The 24,359-nt window shown below is 42.9% G+C and overlaps 1 protein-coding gene across 2 annotated transcripts; it reads left to right on the top strand.

Moving 5' to 3' along the window:
• Positions 1-593: 593 nt before the first annotated feature.
• Positions 594-23,317, top strand: RABEPK (Rab9 effector protein with kelch motifs). Of its 2 annotated transcripts, XM_019970835.2 has the most exons (8): positions 594-654; positions 1,830-1,888; positions 4,299-4,456; positions 13,310-13,462; positions 17,251-17,412; positions 20,515-20,664; positions 22,574-22,723; positions 23,003-23,317. In XM_019970835.2, exons 2-8 carry the CDS (start codon positions 1,836-1,838, stop codon positions 23,293-23,295), a joined length of 1,119 nt encoding a protein of 372 aa, XP_019826394.2. In that variant the 5' UTR covers positions 594-654; positions 1,830-1,835; the 3' UTR covers positions 23,296-23,317. The 2 variants fall into 2 exon arrangements, with proteins under 2 accessions (XP_019826394.2, XP_019826395.2); XM_019970836.2 differs by lacking the exon at positions 22,574-22,723.
• Positions 23,318-24,359: the final 1,042 nt, after the last annotated feature.

Here is a 24,359-nt window from a genome sequence, read left to right on the forward strand (position 1 = left end):
ATGAGTTGGTTCTTCGCATCAGGTGTCCCAAGTATTCCAGCTTCAACTTCAGCATCGGTCCTTCCAATGAATAAATATTCAGGGTTGATTTCCTTTAGGATTGACTGGTTTGATCTCCTTGCAGGTTCATCATAGTGCCTGCCAGAGTTACAAATGCTAATTGTGGAATGAGTCAGCTTTTTAAAGCGCCAAAGCTTGAATTGGCCTAAAGATCGCGCAGAGAAATTTACACCCGGGAAAGCACCCTCAACTCTCCCTTTCAGAAACCATTTCTAACAACCGCTGGAAATGAAAATATCCTAGCTCCTTTAAGATAGCCCATGGGGATTTGGGTCACCTAAACAGATGCCCAACCCGTGGCGTTTCGCTTGGAAATCGTTTCCAAGTAGCCCTGCCTTATTTACTCCGCCGGGGAGGTAGGGCCCGCAGGAAGACCTGGCCACTTCAGCTCTGGAGAAATACACAAACAGGTCTTCACCTGGCACACCAGGACCCCTTACGCTCCCTTCCAAGGGCGCGCCCCGGGGACCCAGTCCTCCAGGCTGGGAGCGGTTGGCCGCCGCGCTCTTCCGGGGTCTGGAGGAGGAGCGAAGGTCTAAGACCCGCCCCCACTGGGGCGGAGCCACGGCCCAGGACTGGCCTAAACCGTCGCAGGTAATGCAGTCTGGAGCTGAGTCGGGGTGCTCCGGGACCCCGGTTGGAGGCGATCCCGGGCGGGGGCGGCTGCATCTTTTAGGGGAATGGAGCTAGGCCGGGTAGAAAACGCCGGGTAGACCTCCTCAGGCTCCGGCCCAGCCACACTGACGGACAGGAACCAGCCGGTTCTCTCCTGACCCTGTCTCCTATCGCTTATCGCTGCCACGCGGGGATGGGACTGGGGGATGGGACTGGCAGGGGCTGCTTCGGGAGGTCCCGGGCCAGGTGAAGTTTACGCCACTGAGCTTTGGGCTTTGGGAACAGCAGTTAGTGGCTTAGGCTGAAGGTTGGATTTATCCATTCACGTCCCGGAAATATTATCTATTTTCTTTCATCATTCACTCATCCCTCACTTCTGCTCTATACCGGCCACTAGTTGGTTCTCTGAATGCATCGGAGAGGCCCAGCTCCCTTGGAATTTAGTCTAGAATCTAGTCTAGAGACTTTTAAATAGATAATTACATTAAGGGTGATCCTGCAATTACGATAGCTTAATGGATACCTTCGGATGGAGAATAACTTGAGAATGTAAGAGGAAAGCAACAAATAAGGGAAGGTTTCACTAAGGATGGGACAGTTGAACTGGACTTTGGAGGTTAACTAGGACTTTGCTAGTTGACCAGAGGGAAGGGACATTTCAGGTAAGGGAAGCAGCCTAAGATGCAAGTTATGAAAGACATTTCAAAGGAACAAATGTAGTAAGAACAGCTCAATATAGCAAGAAATTTAGAGTTGAGCTCCTGAAAAGGTTGAGACCAGAAGGCTTTGAATGTCATTCTGGGGCCAAGAGTTATCCTAGAGTTTGGTATTTCTCAGCTTTTTAAAGTGTTTTATCTTTTGATAAATATAAATACCTTATGACCTCCAAAATTATTTTGATATATGCCATTTACCCATGAAAACCATAGACACAGAAAACTTCAAGCAAAAAAAATTCTCTAATTGGATTAAGAAAATTGTGTTATTGTTGCCTTCCAAATGTAAGTTTTTATCAAAAGGTTGGTAGTGCTTCAGATCTGGCCCTAGAAATGGGTGTATCAACAGGAAATTTTTTAAAATGGGAAGTAATCTCTGTGTGTTAGGTAGAAGATAATCGTCAATGTCTAAAGAGTGCCTTTCTGTCTTATGCATAGGACATCATGAAGCAGCTGCCAGTCTTGGAGCCTGGAGACAAGCCCAGGAAAGAAACATGGTCTGTAAGGAAGGATTCAGACAGAGAAACACATGAGTTTTTGTTTCATTTATAAGTAGTTTACTAACATATTTGATCATCTATGAAAAACAGTAGAGATGAAACTGTCTGCAGTTTCTGGTAATTAGACTCAAACTGTCTGAGAAGGTCTTTGGAGTAAAGGTAGTGGGGCAATAATTATCACAGAGCAGATGTTGATTTTATTAGAATCCATTTACCAAGACGAGTAAGACACTGGCCATCTGGCATCCTCAGCTCCAGCACTGTGTCTTCCCCCTAGCTGTGACTCATTTTTTAAGGTTTTCAGGGAATTAGATTAAACTGGCTTCACTGTTTCTTGAGTGCTTGTTCAACTCACCCTTCATTCAACAACTAACACTGGCCTGACGGGCAGTTACGGTGTAGATGCTGAAGGTACAAAGGTGAATGAATAGTCTCAGCGTGGGGGCGGCTGCAGACTAACGTGGTGATGGTGATGAAAAGCGATCAGTGCTGAAGCAGGGCTCATAGAGGGCTGTAGAGAGGAGGCAGTGCTTCTGCAGGACCTTGGAGGAGAGCCTTTGATCTGCCTTCTCTGTGTTCACTTTTGCCCTCTACCCATCAAAAATCTGATCATGGTATTCTCTGGATTAAAAGCCTTTTGTTCCTCTGTGTTGGTCTTAGGATAGAAACCAGAGTCCATAAAATGACCCGCTGGGCCCTGCATAATCTGTCCCTACCTACTTTTCCAACTTTACGACCCCCTGCTCACCCTTTGTTCTCTTTCTCTTCCTTTAACGTGGTTTGCACTCTCCCACTGAGGAACTGAACAGGCTGGTCCTTCTACCTGGATCACCCTTTCCCCCCATCTTTTGTCCCTTTCTTTACCCAGCTATTAATAACTTCTACTCATACTTCAGATCTCAGTTAAAATGGGGCTCCTTTAGGAAGTCTTCTGTGACCACTCTTGTCCCCACCCAACTCTCCTTACAGAGGAGGGACTCCCTGTGATATGTTCTCATACTGTATATCCAGTTATCCTTTATAGCACAGTTGAAATGAAGTGGTTATTTGTGAAATTACCTGTTTAGTGTTTTTCTTCCCAACTAGTCTGGCAGGGCTATGAAGCAGGGACTTCTTTTGTCTTATTCACCATGTAGCTGGAGGGCTGTGTGCCCTTGAATAAGTTATTTAACCTTTCTAAGCCTCAGGTCCGTAGCTATAAAACTCCGATGATAACGGTACTGTCCTCAAAGGGGTTTTGTACAAGTTGAGTGAAACCAGGGTTGTAGCAAAGTTAGCGGTAGGCATGGTACATGGTTAGCAGTCATTCGGGCAGTAATGTGATACGTGAATCTGGACATCAAAAGAGAGATCTGGAAAAGAAACAGATTTTGAAATCACTGATGAACATGTAGATAGGTGGTAATTGAAGCCATCAGTACACATAGGATTGATCAGATAAGCAAACCTAGACTAAGACAAAGAATCCATGGGGGTTGGAAGAAAGCTGGAGGGAAAGGAGTCAGAGAAGGAAACAGAAAGTGCAGCCAGACAGGTGGATAGAGAACCAAAAGGAAAGAGTGGGGAAGCCAGGCCAGGAGAAAGGTGCGAGAAGGAGGGAAGAGCCAAGAGTCCCAAATGCCAGAAAAACAGCTACAGAATTTTCTTTTCCAACCAGAAAGGTTGAAGTGTCTGCATTCAGAATAACTTTACAGAATGGAATGAATGGATCCTGTATTTGATTTTTCAAAGAGCTAGCTTTGGCTTCCATCAGGTCAAGCTTTATGAGTAATCTGGAAAAGCTCTTAAAATTCAATGAAGGATGGAGAATATTACTTGGCAGAGGGAAGCATTACTGGCTAGTGGTGGGAGCTTTGGTGCTGTTGGTTCTCACGTGATTATACATAAAGCTCCGGCTATCATTTACTGAGTCGTTCCCTGCTGTGTAACAAGAGTGCATCTCATTCTTCACAGGTATAATTCTTGCTGTCTTCATTTTACAAATGAGGAAACTAAAGTGACTTCTAAAGGGGCATACCTGGAGAAAGCATGAGAACTAGGACTTGAACTAGGTCTGTCTGAATGGGCAAGCCGTGCTCATAAGTACCATCTTGTGCCAGGACATACCATTGAACATTTCTGTGTATCAGTTTCTGCCTCTACCACATGGGGACAATAACTAGTCCAGGGCATCCTCAGGAGGTTAATGTCAGATGAAAGTAGGGACAGAAGTAAAAAATCAAAGGTTATGTGCAAAGGGACGGTACTGTTGTTAATCAGAAAAATGCTGCTTTGCTAGGTATTATTTTAAAAGTCTGTGTGTGTATAAGACCCTTCTCTCTGGTGACTGTTCCATGAGGAGTGCAAAGAACACACTGCTGCATTTATTCTATGCTCAGGCCTCCTGAATATATCCTCCCTTTGGCAGGTACACCCTGACCCTGGTTGGAGACAGCCCCTGTGCACGGGTTGGTCACAGCTGCTCATATTTACCCCCTGTTGGTGATGCCGAGAGAGGGAAGGTCTTCATTGTTGGGGGAGCAGATCCAAACAGAAGCTTCTCAGATGTGCACACCATAGATCTGGGTAAGACCAGCAGTGGAGGGGACTTCCCTGGCGGTCCAGTGGTTGGGACTCCAAGTTTCCGCTGTAGGGAACATGTATTTGATCCCTGGTGGGGGAACAAGGATACCTTGCCATGTGGCATGGTTAAAAAAAAAAAGACCAGAAGCTACAGAGCAAGTGCCCTTTGGCTAGAGAGCAGGGCTTTGTGCTGCTGGCCATGATCATTCCTAAGATTATTAGTTCAAACATGTACATTACCATATATAAAATAAGTAACCAGTGGGAAATTGCTGTGTGTGAGCTCCTGGAGCTTACTCAAACTCATGTCTATCAAGTTGGTGATGCCATCCAACCATCTCATTCTCTGTCATCCCCTTCTCCTCCTATCTTCAATCTTTCCCAGCATCAGGGTCTTTTCAAATGAGTCAGTTCTTTGCATCAGGTAGCCAAAGTAGTTGAGCTTCAGCTTCAGCATCAGTCCTTCCAATGAATATTCAGGACTGATTTCCTTTAGGATTGACTGGTTTGATCTCCTTGAAGTTCAAGGGACTCTCAAGAGTCTTCTCCAACACCACAATTCAAAAGCATCAATTCTTCAGCGCTCAGCTTTCTTTATAGTCCAACTCTGACATCCATACATGACTACTGGAAAAATCATAGCTTTGACTAGATGGACCTTTGCTGGCAAAGTAATGTTTCTGCATTTTAGTATCTTGCCTAGGTTGGTCATAGCTTTCTTCCAAGGTGCAAGCATCTTTTAATTTCATGGCTGCAGTCACCATCTGCAGTGATTTTGGAGCCCCCAAAATAAAGTCTCTCACTGTTTCCATTGTTTCCCCATCTATTTGCCATGAAGTGATGGGACCAGATGCCATGATCTTCATTTTTTGAATGCTAAGTTTTAAGCCAGCTTTTTGACTCTCCTCTTTCACTTTCATTAAGAGGCTCTTTAGTTCTGTTTTGCTTTCTGCCATAAGGGTGGTTTCATCTGCATATCTGAGGTTATTGATATTTCTCTAGGCAATCTTGAATCCAGCTCGTGCTTCATCCAGCCTGGCATTTTGCATGACATGCTCTGCATGTAAGTTAAATAAACAGTGTGACAGTATACAGCCTTGACGTACTCCTTTCCCTATTTGAGACCAGTCTGTTATTCCATGTCCAGTTCTACCTGTCCCTTCATGACCTGCATACAGATTTCTCAAGAGGCAGGTCAGGTGGCCTGGTATTCCTATCTCTTTCAGAATATTCCACAGTTTGCTATGATCCACACAGTCAAAGGCTTTGGCATAGTCAATAAAGCTGAAGTAGATGTTTTTCTGGAACTCTCTTGCTTTTTCCATGATCCAGTGGATGTTGGCAATTTGATCTCTGGTTCTTCTGCCTTTTCTGAAATCTAGCTTGAACATCTGGAAGTTCAGGGTTCACGTACTGTTGAAGCCTGGCTTGGAGAATTTTGAGCATTACTTTACTAGCGTGTGAGATGAGTGCAATTGTGTGGTAGTTTGAGCATTCTTTGGCATTGCCTTTCTTTGGGATTGGCATGAAAACTGACCTTTTCCAGTCCTGTGGCCACTGCTGAGTTTTCCAAATTTGCTGGCATGTTGAGTGCAGCACTTTCACAGCATCATCTTTTAGGATTTGAAATAGCTCAACTGGAATTCTATCACTTCCACTAGCTTTGTTCATAGCGTTGCTTCCTAAGACCCACTTGACGTCACATTCCAGGATGTCTGGCTCTAGATGAGTGATCACACCATCATGGTTATTTGGGTCATGAAGATCTTTTTTGTATAGTTCTTCTGTATGTTGTTGCCACCTCTTCTTAATATCTTCTGCTTCTGTTAGGTCCATACCATTTCTGTCCTTTATTGTGCCCATCTTTACATGAAATGTTTCCTTGGTATCTCTAATTTTCTTGAAAAGATCTCTAGTCTTTCCCATTCCATTGTTTTCCTCTATTTCTTTGCACTGATAGCTGAGGAAAGCTTTCTTATCTCTAATCGCTATTCTTTGGAACTCTGCATTCAGATGGGTATATCTTTCCTTTTCTCCTTTGCCTTTAGCTTCTCTTCTTTTCTCAGCTATTTGTAAGGCCTCCTCAGACAACCATTTTACCTTTTTGCATTTCTTTTTCTTGGGGATGGTCTTGATCACTACCTCCTATACAATGTCATGAACCCCTGTCCACAGTTCTTCAGGCACTCTGTCTATCAGATCTAATCCCTTGAATCTATTTGTCACTTCCACTGTGTAATCATAAGGGATTTGATTTAGGTCATACCTGAATGGTTTAGTGCTTTTCCCTACTTTCTTCAATTTAAGTCTGAATTTGGCAATAAGGAGTTCATGATCTGAGCCACAGTCAGCTCCCTGTCTTGTTTTTGCTGACTGTAGAGAGCTTCTCCATCTTTGACTGCAAAGAATATAATCAATCTGATTTCAGTGTTGACCATCTGGTGATGTCCATGTGTAGAGTCTTCTCTTGTGTTGTTGGAAGTGAGTGTTTGCTATCACCAGTGCGTTCTCTTGGCAGAACTCTGTTAGTCTTTTCCCTGCTTCATTTGTATTCCAAGGCCAAATTTACCTGTTACTCCACGTATCTCTTGACCTCCTACTTTTGCATTCCAGTCCCTTATAATGAAAAGAACATATTTTTGGGGTGTTAGTTCTAGAAGGTCTTGTAGATCCTCATAAAACCATTCAGCTTCAGCTTCTCTGGCATTACTGGTTGGGGCATAGACTTGGATTACTGTGATATTGAATAGGTTTGCCTTGAAAATGAACAGAGATAATTGTGTTGTTTTTGACATTATATCCAAGTACTGCATTTTGGACTCTTTTGTTGACTATGAGGGCTACTCCATTGCTTTTAAGGGATTCTTGCCCACAGTAGTAGATATAATGGTCATCTGAGTTGAATTCACCCATTCTAGTCCATTTTAGTTCACTGAACATCACTGAAAAGTCCCTAAAAACTCAACAGACTCCAGGAATATATCCACCAAACTAAGCCTCCCTTGATTTGGGGCAACGAGTCCATTTGGAGCCCTGGACAGCCAGCCACTCATTTATCAGATGTTTCTCTAGGAGACACTGATTCCTTCACCTCTTACATCCACATCACCAAATCCTAAATATCTCTATTTTCATGCATGTCTTTCCATTTGCATGGCTACTACTGTGGTCCAAGCCTCAGTGTCTCCCAGCTACACTCTTAAAACAACCTTCTTACTGATCTGCCTGCTTCCAAACTTACCCCCTGTGCAGTGCATTTTCAGTACTCAGGTGAGTATTTGATAAAATATAAGTCTGATTATGTCACTCCGCAGTTTCAGGCCTTCCCCAGCTTCATCTCCTGGCTCTCCGAAACCGCATTTGCTCCACTGAATATCCTTTGGTTTCTTGAACTCTATTGGTCTCCAAGCCTTTGCATCTATTGTTCCATCTGCTTGGGACACTTTTCCTTGTCATCTGACTGCTTTCCATCTTTCCGACCCCAGGTTAAATGTCACTTCCAGGGACTTCCCTGGTGGTTGAGACTCTGCTCTCTTAATGCAGGGAGCACGCATTTGATCCCTGGTCAGAGAACTAAGATCCCACATGCCAGCGTGGAACGGCCAAAGTACATAAATAAACAAAAATGAATGAAAGAAAAGTCACTTCATTAGGAAGCTTGCCCTGGTATATCTGGACTAGTTTAGGTACTGCCACTGAAAAGGGGCAACTCTTCTGTTTTTCGTCTCTATTCCTGTGCTACCTCCTGACACACCTTCAGTACTTGCCTTCTGACTGACAAATATGTGGGGATTTTTTCCCCACAGCAGATAATTCTGCAACACCAGCTGGATGTCCTACAACTCAGCTCAGTTCTATCTGGAGTTAGACTCCAAGCCCACAGGTGAAGGGCTCAGACCCACAAGATTCTCCCTGCTCCCTTTCAGATGCCAATCACAAGGCCACAGGCAGTTCTGACCAACCCCTTTAAATGGGAGGGTCCCCTGACACCCTCCTCTGTTCAGTTCAGTCGCTCAGTCGTGTCTGACTCTTTGCGACCCCATGAATTGCAGCACACCAGGCCTCCCTGTCCATCACCAACTCCCGGAGTTCACTCAGACTCACGTCCATTGAGTCACTGATGCCATCCAGCCGTCTCATCCTCTGTTGTCCCCTTCTCCTCCTGCCCCCAATCCTTCCCAGGATCAGAGTCTTTTCCGGTGAGTCAGCTCTTCGCATGAGGTGGCCAAAGTACTGGAGTTTCAGCTTTAGCATCTTTCCTTCCAAAGAAATCCCAGGGCTGATCTCCTTCAGAATGGATTGGTTGGATCTCCTTGCAGTCCAAGGGACTCTCAAGAGTCTTCTCCAACACCACAGTTCAAAAGCATCAATTCAAAAAAAAAAAAAGGCATCAATTCTTTGGCACTCAGCCTTCTTCACAGTCCAACTCTCACATCCATACATGACCACAGGAAAAACCATAGCCTTGACTAGACAGACCTTTGTTGGCAAAGTAATGTCTCTGCTTTTGAATATGCTATCTAGGTTGGTCATAACTTTTCTTCCAAGGAGTAAGCGTCTTTTAATTTCATGGCTGCAGTCACCATCTGCAGTGATTTGGGAGCCCCCAAAAATAAAGTCTGACACTGTTTCCACTGTTTCCCCATCTATTTCCCATGAAGTGATGGGACCAGATGCCATGGTCTTCGTTTTCTGAATGTTGAGTTTTAAGCCAACTTTTTCACTCTCCTCTTTCACCTTCATCAAGAGACTTTTTAGTTCCTCTTCACTTTCTGCCATAATGGTGGTGTCATCTGCATATCTGAGGTTATTGATATTTCTCCCGGCAATCTTGATTCCAGCTTGTGCTTCTTCCAGCCCAGCGTTTCTCATGATGTACTCCGCATAGAAGTACATAGACACCCTCCTCAGCTTCCATTAATTTCTGGTTAATTTCCTCAAGAGGCCACCAAGCTCAGGAAAACAGCCAAACAGAAAAGATGCTTAGAGCAAAGTATGTGGGGAAAGGCACTCCTGTGCCCCGTCCAGGTGCCCTACCTTTGCAACACTTCCATGTATTCACCAACCCGGAAACTCTGAACCCTGCCTTTTTTCTGGAGGAGTAATTGATTACATTAAGGCCGTTGGTGATTGTCAACCTCCATCCGTCTCCTCTCCCCAGAGCTGGGGGTGGGGTTGTCTGTGGCTGAAAGTTCTAACCTTGTAGTCTTACGCTTTCTTCCCCTAGCAACCAGCCCCCATCTTTAGGGGCTTTCCAAAAGTCACCTTATTAACATAAACTCAGGGACTGCCCTGGTGATCCAGTGGTTAAGACTTTGTACTTCCAGTGTAGCGGGAGTGGGTTGGATCTCTGGTACGAGAAATAAGACTCCACATGCCTCATGGTGTGGCCAAAAAACCCCCATAAACTCAGGTGTGGTTAACGGGGTTTGTCATCAATAACAAAAGACACTTACCAGTCTTATTACTTAGGTCATCACAAAGGTTTTCAGAGCTCTTTGCCTAAACAGATGAAGGTCAAATATATATTTCCTAACATAAATGACAATGACACAATCACTCTCTGTGTTTCCATAGCATCCTGTACTTTCCCATCTTTATCCCTCTTCACAACCCTGTTCACATGGGATTGTTTCCTTGTTTATCTTCCCTACCAAAGTATAAGCTCCTTGGAAACAGGGAACATGGTTATAAATATGTATTTTTTTCTTTTTTTTGCCCTGCCATGCAGCTTATTGAGCCTGGCTCACGGCAGTGAAAGCATCGCATCCTAACCTCTAGGTTATCAGAGAACTCTCAACATCGTTATACTACCTCTCATTGCATCCCCAGCCATTATCATAGCACCCAGCACAGAGTAGGTGCTTTATAAGTATTTGGATGAATGAATGAACTAACAAGTGACTACTGTGTACTACATAATGGCAAAAGAAAACTGGTGTGGTGTTGTTCAGTTGCTAAGTTGTGTCTGACTCTTTGTGACCCCATGGACTGCAGCACACCAGGCTTCCCTGTCCTTCTCTATCTCCCAGAGTTTGCTCAGTCTCATGTCTGTTGAGTTGATGATGCCGTCCAACCATCTCATCCTCTGTCTCCTCCTTCTCTTCCTGCCCTCTGTCTTTCCCAGCATCAGAGTCTTTTCCAGTGAGTCAGCTCTTTGTTTCAGGGGGCCAAAGTACTGGAGCTTCAGCTTCAGCATCAGTCCTTCCAATGAATATTCAGGGTTGATTTCCTTTAGGATTGACTGGTTTGATCTCCTTGCTTTCCAAGGGACTCTCAAGAGTCTTCTTCAGAACCACAGTTCAAAAATGTGTTGTTAATGTGTTTTATTAGGTTCATGTAACATGGGTGTTATTGTTTTGATCTTAGTTGTGTATCAACCACATGTGCAGGAGTCTACTTGTAAAACTTGAAGTTGTTTGGCCTCTGTTGTAGTCTTGGAAGATCTGACATCAGTAGGCCTGGATGTCTGCATGGTGACAATTTTTTGCAACTGACCTGCCGGGTTCTCATTCTCCACAATTTCCTCCAATTCTCTGTAGGCATTTGAATTTCTACACACTGTACTAGGATTTCAAAGGTAAATTAAATCTCTTTCATCTCTCAAGAAGTTTACCATCTAGTACAGTTATAATTCTGTTGTGACTTGTTACTACTTTTGTGACTCTGGCTAAACCACCTAAACCATCTGGGGTTCAGTGTCCCATAATAACTCGCTTCACTTGGCACTTGTAATGATCTAACAAGACAATGCCTGTGAAGGCCCTATGTGAGTGGTTTACTAATTAAAATCACTAAGAAGTCAGGTATTAATAGTCTGTGGAATTGTTTTAGCCAGAAGTCCTTTACCTAGAGGTAATAGAAACTGTCTTCACCAACCAAAAAAAATTAAAAAACCTAGAGAGAGAATCCATGGGCAGGGAATTTGGCCTAGCCTCTGGAGAGAGTGGAGGTGGGACTTAGAAAGCTGACAAAAACTGCCTATTTTCTCCCTTATTCTGCAGGGAGATGGGGGAAATATGTTTGTTTGTTTGTTTTTTCAGTTTGACCGAACCAGGTCTTAGTTGAGGCATGCAAACTCTTGGCTGTGGCATGTGGGATCTAGTTCCCCAACCAGGGATCGAACCCAGGCCTCCTGCTTTGGGAGTTCAGAGTCCCAGTCATTGGACACCAGAGGAGTCTCTAGGGGGATCTGCTCCTTTATGTAGATGTTTCATTCTTCTCTTCTCCACACTGTGCCTTTCTCTGCTTCTCCACATATGGTAGAAGATGGGCGCCCAAACCCAGAAATCTATTTGAATTCCAAATTCTTGGGGGAGAGGCTCTGATGGGCTCGTCTTGGGTCCGATGACTACCTTTGGCCCTATCAGCTAAAGCTAGGAAGTCAAGGTGTAGTATAACCCAGTCTCCTGGGATCTATCCCTGGGATGGGGAGATGGGGCAGGTCCCATCAGATCAGATCAGATCAGATCAGTCGCTCAGTCATGTCTGACTCTTTGCGACCCCATGAATCGCAGCACACCAGGCCTCCCTGTCCATCATCAACTCCCGGAGTTCACTTAGACTCACGTCCATCGAGTCAGTGATGCCATCCAGCCATCTCATCCTCTGTCGTCCCCTTCTCCTCCTGCCCCCAATCCCTCCCAGCATCAGTCTTTTCCAATGAGTCAACTCTTCGCATGAAGTGGCCAAAATACTGGAGTTTCAGCTTTAGCATCATTCCTTCCAAAGAAATCCCAGGGCTGATCTCCTTCAGAATGGACTGGTTAGATCTTGCAGTCCAAGGGACCCTCAAGAGTCTTCTCCAACACCACAGTTCAAAAGCATCAATTCTTCGGCACTCAGCCTTCTTCACAGTCCAACTCTCACATCCATACATGACCACAGGAAAAACCATAGCCTTGACTAGACGAACCTTTGTTGGCAAAGTAATGTCTCTGCTTTTGAATATGCTATCTAGGTTGGTCATAACTTTCCTTCCAAGGAGTAAGCGTCTTTTAATTTCATGGCTACAGTCACCATCTGTAGTGATTTTGGAGCCCCAGAAAATAAAGTCTGACACTGTTTCCACTGTTTCCCCATCTATTTCCCATGAAGTGGTGGGACTGGATGCCATGATCTTCGTTTTCTGAATGTTGAGCTTTAAGCCAGGTTTTTCACTCTCCACTTTCACTTTCATCAAGAGGCTTTTTAGTTCCTCTTCACTTTCTGCCATAAGGGTGGTGTCATCTGCATATCTGAGGTTATTGATATTTCTCCCGGCAATCTTGATTCCAGCTTGTGTTTCTTCCAGTCCAGCATTTCTCATGATGTACTCTGCATATAAGTTAAATAAACAGGGTGACAATATACAGCCTTGACGAACTCCTTTTCCTATTTGGAACCAGTCTGTTGTTCCATGTCCAGTTCGAACTGTTGCTTCCTGACCTGCATACAGATTTCTCAAGAGGCAGGTCAGGTGGTCTGGTATTCCCATCTCTTTCAGAATTGTCCACAGTTTCTTGTGATCCACACAGTCAAAGGCTTTGGCATAGTCAATAAAGCAGAAATAGATGTTTTTCTGGAACTCTCTTGCTTTTTCTATGATCCAGCGGATGTTGTCAATTTGATCTCTAGTTCCTCTGCCTTTTCTAAAACCAGCTTGACCCCATAGAATACGGTTTATGGACAGGCCGACAGCCCCCAAAGTGTGTGATGTAAAATGTTCTGGAGGTTGACCACATTCCCTTTAAGTGATCTGCTGGTTGTTCACTTACACTTTTAACCCCTTTTTCCTTTTTCACCCTCCCCCAAGTTTGTCAGCCACTATAAACCACTGGCAGCCCCAATCTAGGAACTGGGTGAAATGTTTTCTAGGAACACACCAGTGGGATTTAGCCACCTCAGAGGGCCTCCTGCCCCGGTACGAGCACACCAGCTTCATTCCCTCCTGCACACCTCACAGCATCTGGGTGTTTGGAGGGGCCGACCAGTCAGGAAATCGAAACTGCCTGCAAGTTCTGAATCCTGGTAAGTAGCTGATGGTTATTTTATTTACAAAAATGAATAAGTAAATCCAATTTCCATTCCTGTACCAAAGTCCCATTTGGATTTTACTGACTGATCCATTTAACCTTTGCTAACCTCATAGAAAAATAGACATTTCCACTTCGAATAGAATCTGAAAATCATAAATGATATTTTGTTTTCCTCCTAAGTTGCACAAAGTATCAACTTCTGAAAAGTCAAAGCTGAAAGAGACTTCAGAAAACAGTTATGCCAAGTGGGCAACCTGGTCTAGCGACGGGGGGTGACTTTCCTAAAGTCATCAGGGAATCAGAGCCTTGAGCAGGCTCGAATCCGAGTCACTCTATCAGAGGTCTCAAATGGGGGTGATTGTGCCCGCCAGGAGACAGTTGGCATGTTGCACCTTGGGGCAGGGCATCTAATGTGTGGAGGCCAGAGATGCTACCATACATCCTGTAATTCAGTGGTCCCCAACCTTTTTGGCACCAGGGACTGGTTTTGTGGAAGACAAATTTTCCATGGACAGGGGTGGGAGCGGGGTGGGGTCATGGTTTGGGGATGATTCAAACTTATTACATTTATTGTCACTTTATTTCTATTATTATTACATCGGCTCCACCTCAGATCATCAGGCATTAGATCCTGGAGGCTGAGGACCCCTGCTATAATGCATAGGGCAGCCTCTCACAATAAAGAATTGTCTGGTCTAGAATGTCAATAGTGCCAAAGTTTAGAAACCCTGCTCGAGATCCTCTTAGTATGTTTCTTTTAGCCAAAAAGTACAAAGTTCCTGACTCGTCTCACTGGCAGTTTTGTCACAGAGGAAGCAGTTTGGGGACATCACTGCTGCAAGGATGTTGCTGAGCCACCCATGGGGGTGGACCTGACTTTCTGTCAGTTAGAAACACTTTTTTGTTGTTTTGCTCTTTGTAAATTTTTCAATATGCATTGAAAAATGTCTAAAAAGTGTAAATAAGTGGACAAAAGCCATCCACAATCCTATGATATTAAGGTTATTAATATCAATATATTAATATCAATATAAGGCTATATTGCTATAGCCTATATATAAGGCTATTAATATTAATCCTTTCTGTCTTTTCTCTGCATTTTTGTAAACCTGAGATCTTTGTATTTTACCATTACACTGTTGTGTCTTTTTAATTTCATAATTAGCACAGAAATGATTCCCTATCAACAAAGCTTTGCTAAAATCATTTTTAATGGCTGTATAACACTCAATTTTATGATGATACCATAATTCCTCTGTTTTTTTTTTTTTTAACATGTAGGCTGTCTTCAGATTTCTATCATTATAAATAACAAAGTAGTGAATATCTTTGTTCAGAAGTCATTGAAAATGTATTTCAAATTATTGCCTTAGAATTCATGCCCAGAAATAAAAGAACTAGATAAAACCCTGGACTTTGCTTTTTTTTTTTTTTTTTTTTTGTTACTTTAAGGCTTTTAGTACATGCTATCAAATTGTTCTCCAGGAAGACTTTTTTTGATTTTCTTTTTTGGCCACATTGCACAGTTTGTGCAATCCCAATTCCCTGACCCAGGATTGAATCCAGGCCCAGAGAGTGAAAGCCCAGAATCCTAACCACTAGGCTACCAGGGGACTCCATCTCTAGAAGGATTTTTTTCAACTTATCCTCTCTCCAATTGTGTTTAACAGTTCTTGTTTCACTCCTGACTGGCACTGAATTTATCATTTTTAAGCACTGCTAATTTGATGGGCAAAAGTAAAAAACACAAACGATTGTATCTAATTGTTTAAATATGCAGTTTGTTCATTACTAGTAACCTGGACATTTTTCATGTAACAGTCAGCTCTTGCCTGGTTACCTGTGTCAACGATAGGTTTACTTGTATAACAGTTGGTCTTCTTTGTCATTCTGGGACAGTAATAATTTCTATCTTGTTAGGTTTGGCAAGAATTAACTCACGTCTGGCTCATAGTTAACATTCAGTAATTGTTGTGGTTGATGTAGCTATGGTTTGACAGATGGAAATCAGTTCCAGAGCCCTCGCCTCTCAATTTTTCAGTGATGGCATCTATTTTAAATAAAATACAGTAAGAATTTGGAAAGCTTCTGTCAAAGAAATTGACTTTCCACCAGATCCTTTCCTGTCCTGGAAAGTATAGTTTGACACCATGACCAAGAAATATGAATGATATAAGTGCATCATTAATTTCTTGTGTTACTAAGGCAAGTTCCTCAGTCTTAGGATTCCTTTCTGATTATTTGTGCTAGCATTTGACTTGGCAGCCACACAATCTCAATTTTATGACAGTACCATAATTCCTCTGTTTTGTTTTGTTTTTTATTCTGAAGGTTGTATGCTTTCTAACTCCTCCTAAGATCTAAAAGTTCCCCAAGATCTGTAGCTATAGAGGCAATTACATTATGCTTTGTTATTTCAGCTTTTAGTTTTTGTTGTTTGTTTTTTTTGGCTATGAAGTTTGTGGGATATTCGTTCACCAACCAGGGATCGAACCCAAGACACCTGCAGTGGAAGCCCAGAGTCTTAATCACTGGACTGTCAGGGAAGTCCCCATTATCCTTTGGATATAGGCTGAGACTTGTTTGGTCTCCAGGTTCATGTTTTGAGTCCCACACATACTACAAATGCTTCATGCACCACTTTGTATATTGAATGAAGACCTTTACACGAGACACAGAATTTCCCAGTCAAGAAATAATTCCTGGGAATTCCCTGATGGTCCAGTGGTTAAGACTTGGAGTTTTCACTGCCGTGGGCTTGGGTTTAAGCCCTGGTTGGGGAACTAAAATCCCACAAGCCATGCAGCATGGCAGAAAGGAAGGAAGGAAGAAAGAAAGAAAAGAAGTAGTGGAATGACTGTAGGAGTTTTGACAGATCTGTATTCAGAGCCCTGCCCTACTACTCACCAACACTGTGACTGGGGGAAAGGATTTAAACTTTCTGAGCTTCAGTTCCTTCATCTGCCAAGTGGGGATACTTTCCACCTGCTCCCAGGATTGCCCGAGGATGATGGAGATGGTGGCGTGCTCAGGGCAGTGATTCTGCCCACAGAAGGTGCTCAGTTACCGCTTGTGTTTCTGTAAAATGTGTGCTTCCTTTTGAAAAAAAAATGAGCTTCTGTTCACCCGCCCAGGTGGTAGAACTTCATTCTCAAGTCAGAAGTGTGGAATATACATAGATCTTGATGTTGAAATGGAATTTGAATTCCAACTCAGCCATTTACTGGTCATGCCATCTTAAATGAGTGACTTAATCTATCTTTGCTTCAATTCCTTATCTGTAAATGGGGGAAGAAATATTTATTTGGCACATAGTGTTTAGTGGGGACAATTACTACTACTACTATTACAACTACTACTACTACTAAGACTGTAATGATATTGTCCACTTTTTTTTAATGGCCACATATCCTGAGAAACATATCCTGCTTTCTTGCACCCAGTGGGAATGAGTTTGCTCAATGTTGGGCTCCTCTGGGTGGGCACAGGGCAGGATAGTCAGCAAAGGGGAATAGGGTGCAGAAAGGATGTTTAATGCTTCCAAAAACAAATTGTCCTCCTTAATTATACCTGTGGCTTTTCACTCGTGAGAATTTGGGTCTATCTGGACACATTCTGAGTATTGTCCCCTACCCCTCCTTGAATTTGATGGCAGGAGATCCCTGCCTAGACCTACCCTGTCCCTCTTGGGGATTGGGGTTTGCCAAGTGACCCTACCCAGCCTCAATGTCTGAGGCCCTCAGCCTGGGGATTTAGATGCCTACCTTCTCTCTGGACCAGATACCAGGACTTGGACTACCCCAGAGGTGACCGGCCCACCGCCATCCCCAAGAACTTTCCACACGTCATCGGCAGCCATTGGAGACCAGCTGTATGTCTTTGGGGGCGGAGAGAGAGGTGCCCAGCCCGTGCAGGATGTGCAGCTTCATGTGTTTGATGCAAGTATGAATGGGGTGGGAGACGCCTGGGGCCACCTCCTACCTGGTCAGGGCTGCCCTGGCCTGCAGCTTACCTGATGCAGGAAACAGATTAGAAAATGACAACCTGGCTGTGGGTCTCAATTCTAGACTTCTTCAGTATTTCTCTTAGCTGGTATCTTCTACCCATAGCTAAAATTGCATTTAAAGAGGAATAACTGATCAATTTAAAAAATGTAGACAGTATAGTTTATCAAGCAAAAGAGAAAAAAGTTTCTCCTTAGGCCTTTCCTTCCCACTGCCCAGACAGAGGTAAATACTGTTAGCTATTCCTAATAGTCTAACTTCCAGATTTTTCTGTGCATTTATAAATCATATGCACATGTATATGTGAACACCTATGAATTTTCTATGAACTTTGAAATTATATGAAAACTTAAAACACATACATGAAAATACTAATTATAAATACTGTTCTGACTTTTACTTTTGTGGGTCTAAGGGTAGATCTTAGGGGCTTCCCTGATGGCTCAGTGGTAAAGAATCCACCTGCAGTGCAGGAGACTCGGGTTCAGTCCCTAGTTTGGGAAGATTCCCTAGAGGAGGAAATGGCAGTCCACTCCAGTGTTCTTGCCTGGAGAATCCCATGGACAGAGGAGCCTGGCGGGCTATAGTCCGTAGGGTCGCAAAGAGTCGAACAGAACTGAGCAACTAAACACGCATGCATACAAGGGTAGATCTTAGTTGAAAGCGTAAACTTTGAAGCCACAGGAAGTGGACTTGGAACCAGATCTGACATCTACTTTCTGTATCACTTTAGACTAATTTCTTAATCTCTCTAGGCCTTAGTTTGCTATAAAATGGAGATAGTAATAGTGCCTAACACAAAGAATTGGAAAGATTAAATGAGATAATGTAATAGTGTATAGCCATTCTGACACATAGGAAACACCTAATAAATTTTCACTGTATTATTATTATTTCTTCATTTAATCACACATCATGGATCTCTCCTAAGCCAACAATTTCCTTGCAAAGCATATTTTTCTGTGAGCATCCTTTATTCATTCAGTCATTTTCCTATAGATTGCTGACAGTGTTACAGTGAATATATACATTAATTTATGTATGTGTTACAATGTTTAGGGCTCCCCAGGTGGTGCTAATGGTAGAGAACACACCTGCCAATGCAGGAGATGCAAGAGATACAGGTTCAATCCCTGGGTCAGGAGAATCCCCTAAAGGAGGGCATGGTAATCCACTCCAGTATTCACACCTGAAGAATCTCATGGACAGAGGAGCCTGGCAGGCTACTGTCCATAGGATCACAAAGAATTAGATATGACTGAAGTGACTTAGCACAGCACACAACATTTAATGTGGAATAGATGCTGAGGAGTGGAATCACTGGGTCAAAATGGTATGAATATTTAATATATTTAATATTGTAAGACCTTTTGCCAATCTTTTGTCTAAGTAGTGTTTATTTACATTTCTTTCTTTTAGTAGTGGGCATTTATGAATAACGCTTTACAAATATCATGTAACAAAAATAATTTTCCTGTGTTTTTACACCTTTTTTGAAAAAAGGCAATAAGCAAAATTGAAAACTTAAAGTTTAAATTAAAATTAATACATGTCACAATACGAATTTTTCCAGAAAAAATGGACTCTGATTCTTTTAAAGCAGTTTTAAAAAAATATTGGCTTTGAATACATAAAACTGTGAGAGAAAAAATATATGTACATATATATATGCCTACATATATGTGTGTGTGTGTGTATATATATATATAATTCTATAACCTCAAAATTGTTAACATTTCAGTGCAATTATGGTCCTTTTTTTAAAAATAGTAGAGATAATTCTAGATGTGCTATTGTGTCTTGTATTTTTCACTTAAGCATTTCCCCAGTAATCACAAAGTTTTCTCAGTGTTTTTATTTATTTTATTTTATTTTATTTAACTTTACAATATTGTATTGGTTTTGCCATATATCAAAATGAATCTTCTCAGTGTTTTTAATGAGCACATAATATTCTATTATGACTGTAGCAATAACTCACTCATTCACTTGTTAATGGACTTAGGGGCTATTTCTGGTTCTCCCCTATTATTAATATAAACAATACTGTGGTAAACATACTTACCACTTAAGTATGCATATGCATCAACTTTCTCAGGTTATTTCAAATTGTATTTCTTGGAACACTGAGGGCTCTGTGAACAACCTTCAGGCATGTTGCAAATGGTAATTCAGAGATAAATTGTTTGTCAGGCTTTTGTCTAAGATAATTTTTGTAGCACTCCTTTAAGACTTTTCTGGTATGTTGAAGTGATTGATTTTCCTCAATTCTATACATGTACAATTTTGAAGATATGAAGGGTTATCAACAGGTAGAATGCATCCGCTCTATTAGGATCATACTCATATTAATAACTCTCGTACTGAGTCCTTTCTTTGTGCCTGTGCTTTACATGTATCATCTCATTTAATCCACACTTCAACCCTGAGAGGTAGGTATTACCGGGTACTCTCTTTCTCTTCATTTTATAGCTGCACTATCTGAAGCTTAGAAAATTAACACGTGCAAGGCCATATAATTATTCAGTGAAATAACCCAGTTTTAACTCCAAATCCTATATTCTAATCATTATCCTATACAACCACTTCAGGAGGCCCTGCTAACTTTAAAAGTAGTAAATTTTTTTCCCCTACTCTTCCAGCTAATCAATTAAGGATAGTGTTTTGAAAAAGAGAATACTCTGAAGGTCTGTCCCAGAAGAAGGAAGCTCACTCTTTTTAATTTTGGGGTAGTTCAAGGTTAAAGAAACTTAAGGGAGGTATTTTTTAAATTCAAAACACAAAGTGGTTCGTTAATGCCCAGTGGAAGGGGTAGGCATATTAGGTAGTGAGTTCTCTAGTCCTGGACACACGTCAGCAGAGGCTGTAAAGGTTGTGGATGGAGGGAGGCCTGGGTTGGGCTGGCAAGTCACAGTGAATGACCCCCAGGCCGCTCTCTGTTCAGCGCATCTCCACTTGCTGGGAGGTGAGGCTTAGGTATAGTCCTCACATTTTTGCTTCATACTTTTGTCACCTTATGTCATGGGATTTATTTTTCCAGACACCCTGACCTGGTCACAACCAGAGACACATGGAAAACCTCCATCCCCCCGACATGGTCACGTGATGGTGGCAGCAGGGACAAAGCTCTTCATCCATGGTGGCTTGGCAGGGGACAATTTCTATGATGATCTCCATTGCATTGATATCAGTAAGTAGGGTAGGGGGCATGGGGGCTTGCTTGTCTGCTTAAAATTAAATAAAATATACTTTGACTAGAGCCTTGCTCTCAACCAGCCAGTAGACTCTTTGCTAGATTCTCTCAAATGTGACCTGAATAATAATAATAATAAAAGCAAGTCTTTCCTAAGTGTTTGCCATGTATTGGGTTGACCAGAAAGTCTGTCCAAGTTTTTCTGTAAGATCTTACAGAAAATTCATCATGAATTTTCTGGCCAACCCAAGACCTATCCATTAATTCTTTCTTATCCTTCCAACAACCCTTCTCTTTCATTAAAATTCATTGTGTCTTGTGCTTCCCGAAGGACTGGATTTCTTTCAAGTTGTAGCCTTTAATTCTCTGGATAACTTTTAGAGTGTGTCTGGAGGTGGACAACCAGAACTGTCATGCTAAATTGTTAAAAAATGCTGAGAAAAGGAAAGTTAGGAATAAACATGAGTATTGTCTTTAAGCGTTTGAATGACCTCAAAAAAGTCCCGAGAGGCTGGACACTTTTGGGGTCATTCTTCCAGACTCTGAAGTCCCTTAGGGCAGGGACTTTGTCTCTTTTTCCCTTAGTGTATTTCCATCATTGAGTACAATGTCTGGCGGGTCGCAGATGATGAGTGTATATCTGTTAAGAGTGGACAGACAGGGACTTCCCTGGTGGTCCAGTGGTTAAGACTTCACGGTTCCACTGCAGGGGGCAGAGGTATGACCCCTTGCTGGAGAACTAAGATCCTGCCTGCCACACAGTGCAACCAAAAAAAAAAAGTGGACAGAAAAACAAATGAACATAATCTGCAGTGCTCCAGACTACAGGAATTGGAACCATGGGCAGAAGGCATGAGAACTGCTGTGCAAGTATCAGGCTACCTTGCCAAACAGTGGGTTCTCTGATTTGGTGACATTGGAGGCTGGCTGACACTGGAAAGGATATTTGGCTGGACTCGGTGATTCTCCCTTCCAACCCAGTTGCTGGACCCCTGCCTTGAACTGACAGATGGAAAATATCTTCACAGGAGCATTCCTTGCAGGCAGGCAAACAGGGTTTTAATGCCTATTTTAAAAAAAGAAAGTCCTTTTCTCTTGTAGGAGGAACTATTTCCTAGCTATTTTTCCTCCTTTCCTACCCAGGTTGTTCTCTAAAACCTAAAATCCGGTGAGGTCCTGCCTCCTTTAAATGCTTGTCTGAAAAGTTGCAACTATCTGCAGAAATAGGTAGGAAATAGGCGCTGAGGCAGCACGTTACAGCGTAGAGAACACAGATCTGGGAGTCAGACCTGAGTGCAGTTCCAGCTGTGCCACCTGCTAGCTGTGGGACTTCTTCCCCCTCTCTAATCCTGTTTCTTCATCTTCAAGAACAAAGAAAGTAGGCAGAAGTGAGTAGTAGCAATTTTATGCAGCTATGAGAATAAAGTAAACCAGATTTTTGAAGTGTCTAGTCAGCACTCACAAAGTTGCAAAGTAACTGTTACTGTTTCAGACATGCATGTGTGTGCACATACAGGCATGCTTGTGCACGCGCGTGCGCACACACACACACACACACACCCCCTTACCTGCTCCTGGGCTCCTACGGAGTTAATGGTGATGGTCACCAAAGCTTAGATCACATTCCTCAGTGTGCTCCGAAGACCACCTACATCAGAATCACCTGGGGATGCTTGTTAACAACTATAGATGACTGAGCCCCCTCCCTCCGTCCCTCTCTGGACTATCCAGACAGAATTTCAAGCTCCCCCAAGGAATTTTTGTGCACGCCAAACCTTGCTCTATTATCTTGAGAACTCTTTATGAGTGAAGTTCAGGGGTTGGTTTGCAAACTGCAGACGTCTGACAGGTTCCGTCTGAAACCATTGTCTAGGCCAGGTTTTGCCCACTTTCCATCTCTTGGCAGGTGACATGAAGTGGCAGAAGCTAAGGCCCACTGGGGCAGCTCCCACAGGCTGTGCTGCCCACTCAGCTGTGGCTGTGGGGAAACACCTGTATGTCTTCGGAGGAATGACTCCCACAGGAGCCCTGAATACAATGTACCAGTATCACATAGGTGAGCAGATGTTCACTGTGGGTCTTTAAACAAGTATCACCCTTCTTTGAAACTATCACAATGCTTTGGTCTTTCAATTTGGCCACTCCACATCCAAGGCCGAAGGAATAAAAACCAGACTTTCAGGGAATGACATCATCAAAGCTGTAAGAGTATCATTAGGGTACCCGACCCCCCTGCCCCCGACTTTTCCTGTTTCTTTTAGGGCTCAGGTGATATAGCACATCACTGAACATTTTTGGAAATTTTTAACAGACTTTTTTTCTCCCCCCAAAATAGAAAAGCAGCATTGGACCTTGCTTAAATTTGAGAATTCTCCACCCACTGGACGGTTGGACCATTCCATGTGTATCATTCCGTGGCCAGGGACGTGTACTTCTGAGAAAGAAGATTCAAATTCTGCCACTGTAAACCGTGATGCTGAGAAAGGGGATTCCACTGAGAAAGGAGTGACTCAAGGTGGTGACTCACGGGAGGAAAGTCAGGCTGACACACTGCTCTGTTTCGTGTTCGGTGGAATGAATACAGAGGGGGAAATCTATGACGATTGTATTGTGACTGCAGTTGATTAATAAAACCCATGTTTTTACTGCTTTTAAATGTCAATTACTTGCAGAAAAGTTCAGTCAAACAGTTGTTTTCATATCTCCAAAATTGTCTGCACTATGTATGTATCCCTTTGGCTCTTACCTACTGTGGTAGGTGAAGAGATGAACTGGATAGCCCAGGCAGGGCAAAAACCTTAATAAAGGTTTTTTTAATCAGCAATACGTCCAGGTAACTAACTGGCTGGTTATGAATACTAATCACAAAAATGTTGCAGATATCCTAATTGCAAGATACAACAAAAGTTGTAGAAATCAGTGAGTGGACATTCCCAAGCTGGTGTTTTAACATTTGACTGCACCAGGCCTTAGTTGCAGCATGCAGGATCTAGTTCCTTGACCAAGGATGGAACCCATGCTCCCTTCATTAGAAGCATGGAGTCTTAGCCACCACCCACCAGGGAAATCCAGGGAGGTGCTTTCAATATTAGCAGCTCCTCAGAAAGAGGTGTACTGTTGACTTTTGGTACGGAGAGCCACTGGGGACAGGGGCAAAGATTGGCTCTTGTCTCTCCCCACCAACCCCTACCCCTCTGCACACAACACTTCAGGTCATTTTTAATGTTTGTATGGAAACTGATCTGAAAGAACCTCCTGTCCAAATGCTTTGGGCAACACAAGAGAGGTCCAGGCCTCAGAGTAAATCACACATCAGGTCTCAGTTCCACAAATTAACCTTGCAGCTGGTTGCCCCATGTATAAAATGTCTATCTTTGGACTGAACTGGATTTCATGTTAGCGCGACAGCCTGCCCTTCGTTAATCATACTTAATTGTTCCCACTCTTGTACCAGAGGTAGAGATTGACATGGCTGAGATTCAAAAATACACCCTCACATCCTAAAATTAGGAATTGAATCCAAGTGTGTAAAATTATCAGTGATTCATCACTTATCAAATCTCAAGAGAATCCAAGCAGTTGTAAAGTGTTACGAATAAATAGAAGGCCACTGTTAAGTTTTTCAAAGGTAAGGGGAAGCAGGAAGTTTCAACTATACTCAAGAAAACTCCGCTCTTGAAATGGTCCTTGCC

Source organism: Bos indicus, chromosome 11 (genome assembly GCF_029378745.1).
Source record: "Bos indicus isolate NIAB-ARS_2022 breed Sahiwal x Tharparkar chromosome 11, NIAB-ARS_B.indTharparkar_mat_pri_1.0, whole genome shotgun sequence".
NCBI lineage: Eukaryota > Metazoa > Chordata > Mammalia > Artiodactyla > Bovidae > Bos > Bos indicus.